The sequence below is a fragment of the Vicia villosa genome, unplaced genomic scaffold (assembly GCF_029867415.1).
Source record: "Vicia villosa cultivar HV-30 ecotype Madison, WI unplaced genomic scaffold, Vvil1.0 ctg.000278F_1_1, whole genome shotgun sequence".
Taxonomy (NCBI): domain Eukaryota; kingdom Viridiplantae; phylum Streptophyta; class Magnoliopsida; order Fabales; family Fabaceae; genus Vicia; species Vicia villosa.
The window spans coordinates 562,835-574,079 of NW_026705117.1; the positions used below are offsets into that span (position 1 = coordinate 562,835).

General features: G+C 35.1%; 1 protein-coding gene across 1 annotated transcript; it reads left to right on the forward strand.

Annotated features, from left to right (window-relative positions):
* Positions 1-4,838: 4,838 nt before the first annotated feature.
* Positions 4,839-8,145, forward strand: LOC131626249 (LRR receptor-like serine/threonine-protein kinase GSO1). Its single transcript, XM_058897085.1, has 4 exons — positions 4,839-5,495; positions 5,998-6,258; positions 6,439-7,305; positions 7,456-8,145. The coding sequence occupies exons 1-4, from the start codon at positions 4,862-4,864 to the stop codon at positions 7,929-7,931; spliced, it is 2,238 nt and encodes a 745-aa protein (XP_058753068.1). The 5' UTR covers positions 4,839-4,861; the 3' UTR covers positions 7,932-8,145.
* Positions 8,146-11,245: the final 3,100 nt, after the last annotated feature.

The following is an 11,245-nucleotide window of genomic DNA, read 5'->3' on the forward strand; positions in this document are numbered from 1 at the left end:
GAAAAATAAAATTGCTCTACTAAAAGAGTTTATTATTTTTAAAAGAAATACACATTTTGATTTATATATGGATCATACATATAATTTGTCCTTGTATATAACTATTTGGTTGAAAGGTATATTTTGTTGTATGTAATATTATTTCTGTTTTAACATTATTTATAAAATTATTTGAAAAAAAACTCATTCCCATTTACAAAAAAAATATTAAGATTCACTCATAAATTGAAAAGTAACATTTTTCATTAACATCATATGTTAGTGAAATAATTACATCAATAATATATAGTTCACTTTCCAAATATTATTTTTTTAAAATTGTATCTTAAATTAAAAGTAAGTTCAAAATAAAGATATTAGTATCATAAATAATTAAAAAACATGTTTCTCTCGTATTTGGATTGATACATTATTTTAAATTTATTTATTTTTATTTTATTTAATTTTATAAAAAATGTAATAACCCGTACGTTCGCAAGAAATCTGGTCTAGATACTCTTGTGTTCGCACGGGTACTATTGTGTTACGCATAATTGTTTTCAAAATGTAATAAGAATGAAAAGAAAGAAAATCAATATTGATGAATCAAAATAGTTTATTATTTTTAAAAAAGATAATTAGCATTCGATAATAAGCTCGTTCGCACGGGTACTAGTGTGTTATGCGTATTTTTTAATATTAAATATCTAAGATTAAATGAATTATACTATTGACATATATTATTAAAAAACATAATATTTCGGCTAATGATATCTTAAATTTACCAATACCATTTTACTGAGCAATTTAGTAGAAAACATCATAAATCATATAAAGAAATCAAGTTATGAGATTCAATGAACTAAACTAGTTGATTTTAAATCATTACATTAGCTAAATAGAAAATCATCACATTAATCAAACAGAAAATTGTTACCACTAATACAACTAATCATCACATTTGAAGGAGTGAAAAACACTTAGAAAGGGGGGATTGAATATGTGTAACTTCAAAAACTTGGAAGATAAAAACAATGAATACAATTATTTTTATCCTGGTTCGTTGTTAACCAAACTACTCCAGTCCACCCCTGACAAGGTGATTTACCTCAACTGAGGATTTAATCCACTAATTCAACTGATTACAATGGTTTTCCACTTAGATAACCTCTAAGTCTTCTAGAGTCTACAGATCACAACTTGATCACTCTAGGAATCCTTTTACAATCAATGTAAAATAAATTTTACAAGAGTTTAGATTGCTTCTAATAAATTTGTAATCACAACTGTGATATTTCTCTTAAGTTCTATTCTTAACACTCACTAAGATATTACAAAATGTGTCAGGTTGAAGATGAAGTTCTTTAGCTTTTGAATTTGACAGCGTTTCTGTAAGATTTTGCGCAAGTGTTGTATGTTGCTTCTGATCAGAACTTCTATATATGGGCGCTTGAGAGGAAATGACCATTGGGATGTATTTAATGCTTTGCGTGAATAGTATAACGCTGCATTTAATGTTTCACACTTTTGTCAACTACCTCGAGCCTTACTTTTGCTGCTTTTACTGACTTTGCCTTTTGTAGCTTCTAACGTTCCTTGTGTCAGTCAGAGATTTGACGTTTCAGCCTTTCATCTTGTACTTTCTTCTGGACTCAGATTTGTAGATAACAGCGTTTGAATATCAGAGTCATCAGCTTTGGTGCAGAGCATCTTCTGTCTTCTGACTTTGAAGAGCTTTGAGCGTGATACCATCAGAGCTTCAGAGCTTGTACTTCTGACTTCCATTCTTCTGATGCTTTCCAGTTCATGTTCTGATTCTGCATGACCATCTTTTGATGTCTTTCTAGAGCATGTTGTGATGAAGCCATCCAGAACTTTCTGAATCAGTGCTTCTGAACGCTGCTTTGTGCATACTCTTTATATATTTCCTGAAATGGAAAACTTAAAGGATTAGAGTACCACATTGTCTTATACAAAATTCATGCTTAATGTTATCATCAAAACTAAGAATATTGATCAGAACATTTCTTGTTCTAACAACATCAGCCAAACAAAAAGTTGTTAGATTAATGGTTATAATTTATAAATGAAGTTCAATGAACTAAATATTGATTTGAATAAAAAATAAGCTAATTTAATAGTTTGTCTACCTAATCATAATTAAGTACTAAGAATGCAAGGAACAGAAGAGGAAGAGTGCCAAAAATAATCCAAGATAATCAAGAACAGTAAAAGAAATATGCATCATGGATATATATTCTAACTCAAACTGTGGCCACCCACCCTTATATTCAAGGTGGTGTTTTTAGAAAATAATATGCAGCTACATCATATAAAAACAGAATACTTCAAACATCATCAATCAAACTTTAGTGCTTTCATTTCTATACATTACACCCTCGAAGCATATAGTATTCACTTATGGTAGCTAGACAAGTTATGTCTAGTGCTTTGCTTTCCATTCACACAGTTCAATAATGGATATCAAACATGGTTTTTAGGTCGACAATGCTAGTTAGCTTAATCACTTAGTTTAAAACATAACATTGTAATTCATATGCTCATCATTAGAAAATGTAACACAGATCCTTTGTATTTAGCAAATCAGCAGAAGCATAACAATGACAGCTTTACATATGTCTAGCTTTTTTGCTTCCTGACTTGTTATAACCAATCTCTTTGTGAACTTTACATTTCAAATAACCTGTAGAAGAAGATAATAAACACCTTATCACATGTTTAAAATTACAAATAAAGTGAGCATTTAAAACATGAGGAAAAAGACCCGTACCCAATGACATAATTGAAGAAATTCCAAACCACTCAAGCCACCATAATCATAGGATCACTATCTACAACTACTTATCACATACGTTTGCATCTCTAAACCCTTTCAACATTTCAGTATACATTCAAATACATTCAACATCTGCACAAAATTTAATGTATTATGTCAAGCTATACATTTAAAGAAAAACAGAACCAAACAGCATTACAATATCATTGCAAACTATATTAAATTAGTTCAATGCAAATACTTCAAAATCAATCCAATTTCAAGCAATTATGTCATGAAGAATAATTGCATAATGCCAAACCATTCAATTCATGTTCACATCAGTCCAAACAGTACAATGACAAAGAAAGACTAGTTCAAACGACTTAAATGACATGCAACTCCATTAACAATAACTTTATCCAAGGGAGTGACATTCTGAAACAACCAGCATTGCAACATTCTTATTCACAAGAAAGTCCTAGCCAAAGTCACAATTTATCCAGGCTACTCCCAGGCTCTTGGTTCAAAATTGATTGCATGGAAAAGCCAATATCTCAAGTCTTGAAACCAACCAACAAAAACATTCTCAACTAAATCAATTCAAAGACTTTCAAACCCTTTTACTCAAGAAGTTCAAAAATAATTATCAGTCTATATGAATCCTAAATGGTATTCGATAAATGACATACCAAATTTAACAAAATTAACATAAGGGCTTGGTACTTATAACAACCAAACCAAGTATCGAGATCCCTACACAAACAAACATCACATTAACTTTCTGAAAATTGGATACTCGGCTTTGAATCTTGTACAGCCAAATTATTTAGCATCCCGACTATTAATTTGAGGCCTGATGAGACAGTTCTTTGTGGCCTACAACAATCTAGACTTCTGTTGAACTGAAGGGGGTGTACTTGCAAGGTACTCCGATGCCAAAGTGAGAAGAGAAAGCAATCAGAGTGCAAGTACAAAGTGAGAGTGAGAATGAATTAAGTTACCTGACCCTCTAGTGAAAGAGGGTATTTATAGCCCCTAGCGCTGGGCCAAGATCTCGCCATTTGGATGGACACTTAGGCCCAATTCGGAGACTGCCAAGATCCTACGTGTGTAGTGGAGACCAACACGTGGTCTCCATCCTGGGTCAACCACTCCGAAGATTCAGGGGAGACAGAGTCTTCTCGGAGGTGTGTGGACTCTTCCTTATTCGGAGGATTGTGAGGTGAAGGAACCCTGTGAGGAGGAGGTCCTCTGCCTAAAGGATAGATGGAGGTGGTCGCAAGGAGCGCCTGCTCGTGACTTTGTAGGAAGTCTTGCTCGGCCCATAATCCTCCCCGAGGGGCTTATGGACTCACCGGGTTAAACCTAGGGTGGCGCATGCCCGGTGTACGGGCGGGTACGAGTCCTGAGGACGAGGAGCTAGATTGGGCCTTCTCTTGGGTCGATCTGAATTTGGGCCTCTCGCAGTGTTTGGGCCATGCGTCAGCCCAGCCCAGAACACAATTAATAAAAGTAAGTGTGTTTAGACCAATTTAACCTTGAAAGTTAGAAAAAATAATTGAAGTTCAGAAGGGTATAATTGGTTTTTCCATAACATCTTACTTTCTTATATGATAGATTCGATATAACCCTATGCATTTACATCGAATATATTAATAAATTCGGTATAACCTATGCATTTAATTTAACAATTTTTTAAAGGGAGATTTTGATCATTTTATCCCATGAGTAAGTGTGCCATGTTAAAATGTAGAGATTGTAGTATAATTCTTCTCTAGGTGGTTCTGGCGGGAACACCATCCAACAAAAAGTTTAGCTTTTTTTCATCCATTATTTTTAATATCCACAAAATATATAGATTCTTTTATAAGAGATAGAGAATTGTACTCACCAAATATAATCAAAACAAAGGACATGTAGATTCTTTCATAAGATAGAGAGAATAGTAGACACTAAATATAAACAAACAAATGATATATACATGATCACAATTCATAACTAAATTTAGACCCCACCCATTCTCAATTATTACAATAATAATATTCTATTAAGAACCTTTTTCCCATTATAAACCTATTCATCTCCCATGCAACCATACTATTCATGTTCCTACCTTTTTGTTACCACACTAAACTCTCCCACAAAAACAAAACAACATTATCTCAACACAGTCTTATGAACTTCACGTGTCGTGTTTTCTCTCCTCATTCACAATCACACACACACACACAAACTAACATATATGATATATCATCATCCACATTCCCCAACACACCAATATTAGTAAAATTTCACCAAAAACTAAACATGTTTCCTCTCTTATTCCTACTCCTAAAACTACAAATCTTCCTCACACATGCATCTCAATCTCTTCCCATTAACACTGAACTCAACACTCTTATTGCTATCAAACACTCTCTAGACCCAGAAAACCGTGTGTTGTTCTCATGGAACAGTTCTTCTGACCCATGTAATGGTGCTTTTGAAGGTGTGGCTTGTAATGAACAAGGTTTTGTTACTAATATATCACTTCAAGGGAAGGGTTTATCAGGAAATATACCTTCGGCTATTGGTGGTCTTAAGAGTTTGACTGCTCTTTACCTTCATTTCAATGCTTTGAATGGGATTTTGCCTAGGGAAATTGCAGGGTTATCTCAGCTTAGTGATTTGTATCTTAATGTTAATAGTCTCTCTGGTACTATCCCTCGTGAGATTGGTAACATGTCAAATCTTCAAGGTTAGTTACTGAGTTTTTTTATCTTTGTAGTTCTTATTTGTTAGCTTATTGTGAAAATTGATTATATTGGTTTAGGAGTTTTTTTTTTTTTTTCCTGCATTTGGCCATTTGGGTATTTTGGACTGTTCTACAATCACATGTTATGTTATAACTTATATCATGTTTGTTTGTTTCAGTACTTTGGGTGAATTTTCATTTATCTCTTTGGACATGTTTGGATAAACAGCTTATTTGCAGCTTTTAGCAAAAGGGCTTCTCAAAATAAGAACTTATGAATAAGCTTGCATGAGCTATTTTACTAAGTTAGTTTAAGAAAACTTTCATAAGCTGTTTAGATAAAGACTATCAAACAGTATCGCAAAACTTATGTCAGTAGATAAGCTTCAATAAGTCAATCCAAACAGGCCCTTGTGTCTGTCTTCTTTATTGTTTACTTTATCAGTTTATCTTATTTTCAAAATAGCCTGCTCAAGATATTCTAATCAGTTAAGAACGTATACAGTTTTGCAGCTTTCTTATAACGAGCTTAATGGAAGTATACCGACCGAGCTAGGAGGACTAGATAAGCTAAGTGTTCTTTCACTCCAATATAATCACTTACGCGGCGCGATTCCTGCAACTTTGGGTGAGCTAGAGTCACTAGAAAGATTGGATCTCAGCTTCAATACCCTTTTTGGTCCAATTCCAGTAACATTGTCTTATGCACCTCAACTACAGACTCTCGATGTTCGAAACAATTCACTCTCCGGAAACATCCCTCTAGGTAATTGGTCGTTATGAAACACAGACATAGACACGAACATCAGACAAAATATTGATACTTACATATTGATAACGAACACACAGTTAATCTGAAGTGTCTGCGCTACATACAATGGATTATCGTTTTTTACCGCGCTGATTTATAAGTTAATTCATGTTGTCTACTTTATGTATAATGCAGATTTGAAAAGACTAGAAGAAGGGTTCAAGTATTCAAACAATCCTGGTTTATGTGGAATTGGATTTGCCAACTTAGATTCTTGTCAAATAGTATACAGTTCAGATCCAGTTAGACCTGAACCATATGTACCTACAAAGAATTCTACAATTGATCATCCGACATCGCCTGAACAAACGGCTAAAAACTGCAGCAATGCTGATTGTAGAAGGCGCTCCGAATCTTTGATAATTGCTTTGATTTTTGTGATGATTGGTGTTATTTTTGTTTCTTCTGTTATTGGGCTTTTTCTGATCTTACGATACCGCCGTCAGAAACAGAAAATTGGAAACACTGTTGAGATTTCTAGTAGCCAGCGGCTTAGTACTGATAAGATCAAGGAAGTGTGCAGGAAAGACGCGTCACGGCTTATTAGTTTGGAGTATTCCAACGGATGGGATCCGTTATCCAAAGATCTCGGTGGTTACTCCCAGGAGTTTCTCCGAAGCTTTATGTTTAATCTCGAAGAAGTAGACCGTGCAACTCAGTGTTTCTCCGAGCTGAATATATTGACGAAGAACAATATTTCGGCTAACTATAGAGGAATCTTGAGAGATGGATCTGTTGTGGTTATAAAGTGCATTGCCAAGACAAGCTGCAAGTCTGATGAAGCTGAGTTCTTGAAAGGCTTGAAGATATTAACTTCGTTAAAACACGATAATCTTGTTCGTTTGAGAGGCTTTTGTTGTTCGAAAGGCCGCGGGGAATGTTTTCTGGTTTACGATTTTGTTTCGAACGGGAGTTTGTCGAAGTATCTGGATGTTAAGAGAGGAAGTGCTGAGGTACTTGAATGGTCCACTAGAGTTTCCATAATCCGTGGTATTGCCAAAGGTTAGCGTTTCTACGACTCTTGAAACATTCTTGATTAAAGATTTTACACTGCACATACACGAACACAATACAGGACACTAACACGTGTCAGACGTCAGACATGTCTTCAATCTGAAGAAGTAACATAATGTTTTATTGCGTCCTATTCAGGTATTGGTTATCTACATGGAAAAAACGGAAGGAAGCAATATTCTCTTGTTCATCAGAATATATCAGCCGAAAAAGTACTTCTCGATTCCCGGTATAATTCCTTACTTGCAGATTCAGGATTGCACAAACTTCTTGCAGATGATGTTGTTTTCTCCACCCTCAAAGCTAGTGCTGCAATGGGGTACCTGGCACCAGAGTACGCGACAACGGGTCGTTTTACTGAAAAGAGTGATGTGTACGCTTTCGGGGTGATAGTTTTTCAACTTCTCATTGGAAAACATGATATCACCCTATTAAGTCGCCAATGGGAAGAAACTGGCTGTTTGAAAGATGTTATTGATGAAAATTTTGAAGGAAAGTTTTTAGAATTCGAGGCAGAGAAATTGGCGAGACTAGCCTCGGTTTGCACCAATGAGTCTCCGGATCTCCGGCCGACTATGGAGGATATAATGATAGAACTGAGTGATAAGTTGTAAGCAACCATGCATTTCATGACAAGAAGATTGATATCTTAACTTGAAGTGGTTGTAAAATAGTATAGAAGTTTTCTTAGTAAGTCAATTATGTTTAAATTGTTTTGTATTATAGTTGAGAACATGTAAAGTTTAGAGAAACTTCACATGTGTATAGAAGGAATGTTGCATTCTAGGCTCATAATGGGAAATGATAACTATTATATTATAAATATTATATCTCTATTATATTTCTCTTGAATCATCCTCATTAACCGCAAATTGAACATAAGAAGTACCATGTGCAGATCATGTTTGTGCAGAAGTAGTCCAAGTTTATTGCATTTGGATTACCATTTCCACAAACATCAAGTACCTCTGCACGAACACGATCTTGCCAATCTTGGTGTATAGCTAACAACATTAAACACCATGATGCTGTAATTGCAGCACTTTCATGTCCAGCAACGGACATAGTTTTACAGTTGCTGTAATGGATCAATAACTAAACTAAATTAAATATATATGGTTTGGTTTGAATCTTTAAACTATTTTTTTAAAACTGGTTAATTTTTTAAAATAGGTTTAAATGTGAATCGGTTCAATTATAAACTAATTTCTCATAAAAATTAGTTTTTTTAAAAAAACCAGTTTATAACTGGTTTCTCTCAAAAACCAGTTTTTTATTTTCTTTAAAAAAATCAGTTTTGTTTTTAAAAAAATTGGTTTAAAAGCGGTTTCTCCCAAAACCAATTTTTTATTTTCTTTTAAAAAGTCAATTTTATAAAAATTTAGATATATTTTTTACATGCTTGTATTTGTTACAGTATTTTTAACATCTCATATTAATTATATTTATCTATTTGATAATCTTTTATGTGGCAAATATTTGATAATTTGTGTGCTATATATCAAACGGAGAATTGCTTTTACTAAAAATATTAGAAAATAGCTATTTAAATAGTTGTCAAAAAAACAAGTCCTTCATTATGATAGAGAAGAGAAATTATTTAGATAAATAATTTAGTTATTTAAATTAATGTCTAATTTTTATTAGTAGTACTTTTATAGTTATTGGGCTTTTTATATTGTTTGGGTCTTCTAGTTAAGGATCCACTATGAATACTATATATGTAGTGTCATTGACACATTAAAGATCAATCAATGAAAAATCAAAGTTTATTTTATCTTTTATTCTCTTAGCTTGTAGTGTTCTTCCCCTTTAGTTAGAAAACCCTAGTTTTATAGTTTGATAGGATTAACTTCTTATCAATTGGTGCTTTCATTATGCACTCAACCTCTTCCATAGCATATTCTTGCTACAACCATCAATTTAATCCCACACCACCACCTTCATTTCCATCATTCCCATGGGAACTCTTCACACCTTACTACACTCATGGATCTTCATCACCAAAATTTTATCTAAATCAAGTATATTCACCTCATACACCTACCTCATATCCACCACCACCTAACTCATATTCATCTTCTCATGATTCATACTACTACCCTAATTATTATCATCCACAACTTCAACCAACAAACTCCTCTTCTACAGTTTGTAATCAATATCAAACCCATTTTAAAAATAGAAGAGATTCTGATAGGTATCTGCAAGTGACCCATCCCTCTTTTAAGAAAAACTCAAAAAGAAAATCTGCTTATCCTTGTTTTGAGAAAACAAAATTGGGGACGTCGTCATTGATTCATCGTGCACGAACCACAAAACCTTCTTCCTTTTATTCCTTCAAGCTACGAACCGCCTATGGCAACTACTTCGACCAAACCTGGAGTACCTCTGCTCTTCCAAATGGCTACGTTCGATTCCAGCAACAATCCTTTGATCGCAGGTCACCACTAGAGCTACCACCGGCGTCAATCTATAAACCCCAACCACCGTTCACCGCCACAACCATGAGAGTCTCATCTCCCCCGGCGGCGTCGTCTCATCTCGACGACCACCACATTTCCACTACCGGCTACCGTGATGCCGAGTCTCTCTTCCGCTCTAAGCCCATTGTCGACATCCGAAACACCGAATCCGCAATTCGTAAACAGAAGTCTACCGAGAAGACGACGGAAGAATTAGAGAAGAAAGAGAGTAAGAAGAAAAAGAAGAAGAAACAGCGGAAGGAATGTATCAAGCTGAGAATGAAGGAAGGAAAAGTTGAGAAGGAAAGACGGGAGACTCTCGAACAGTTTCGAGATGAGTCCCAAAGACTTCTTCGAGAAACAAGAAATGTTGCGTTTAAACCTGTTCCTCTGGTTCAGAAGTCAATTTTGTCGCTACTGCCTCCAAAGCCACCTGATTCAATCACGGTACCAATCTCGCTGCTTCCACTTGAACCAACTCACCATCTGTTTGATGAAATGCCAGAACGAGACGCTACCAGATTCTTTGTCGCAGAGGTGTTGCGCATCATCTCCATGACCTACGATCCAGGACCACCCAAAGCTACACTCAAAGCCACAACAATGATTATCACAAGGTATTTTAGTTCAAGATTATTAGCAAATATCATTTTCATGATGTCCTATTTAACACATCTCATTGAGTCGACCCGAGTTATCAAATCTCTGCGTGCTGTTGGTGAGAAGATGAACTTGCTTATTGGCTTTGATTCATTGTTGGTGAGTATACTTTCGTCTGCGCAGATTTTTGCTGGTGCATTCCCTAAGAACTATGAGTCTCCTTCTGGATTTTACTTTGAAGTTAATGATGATTCCGAAATAGTTCAAGATAACATGGATTTGTTCGATTACAACGTGCAAGATAGAGTGGACGACTTTGTTGCTGCTGCACTAATACAAGCAAACATAACTCGAACAAATCCCATAATGTGGACAATGGGAACCGATTTTAAGTATCAATACGCACATACATGGTACCGGCAATTGGACAAGCTTATTCATTATGTGAACAAGGATGGACGTGTCAATGCTTTGTATTCTACTCCATCCATATATACTGATGCTAAATATGCTGCAAATGAGTCTTGGCCAATCAAAACCGGCGACTTCTGAAGGATAGAAAAACACTTAGAAAGGGGGGGATTGAATAAGTGTGACTTTAAAACTTGGACGATAAAAATAAATTGCACAATTATTTTTATCCTGGTTCGCTGTTAACGAAGCTACTCCAGTCCACCCCCGCAGAGATGATTTACCTCAACCTGAGGATTTAATCCACTAATCGCACGGATTACAATGGTTTTCCACTTAGTCCGCAACTAAGTCTTCCAGAGTCTTCTGATCACACACTGATCACTCCAGGAACAACTGCTTAGATACCCTCTAAGACTTTTCTAGAGTCTACTGATCAACACGATCACTCT

Bases quoted from the DNA above. Each gene is read 5' to 3' on its own strand.
- LOC131626249 (XM_058897085.1), top strand. From the start codon at position 4,862: ATGTTCCTACCTTTTTGTTACCACACTAAACTCTCCCACAAAAACAAA. The intron at 5,496-5,997 runs GTTAGTTACTGA...GAACGTATACAG, and splicing joins TAACATGTCAAATCTTCAAG to TTTTGCAGCTTTCTTATAAC. The intron at 6,259-6,438 runs GTAATTGGTCGT...TGTATAATGCAG, and splicing joins CTCCGGAAACATCCCTCTAG to ATTTGAAAAGACTAGAAGAA.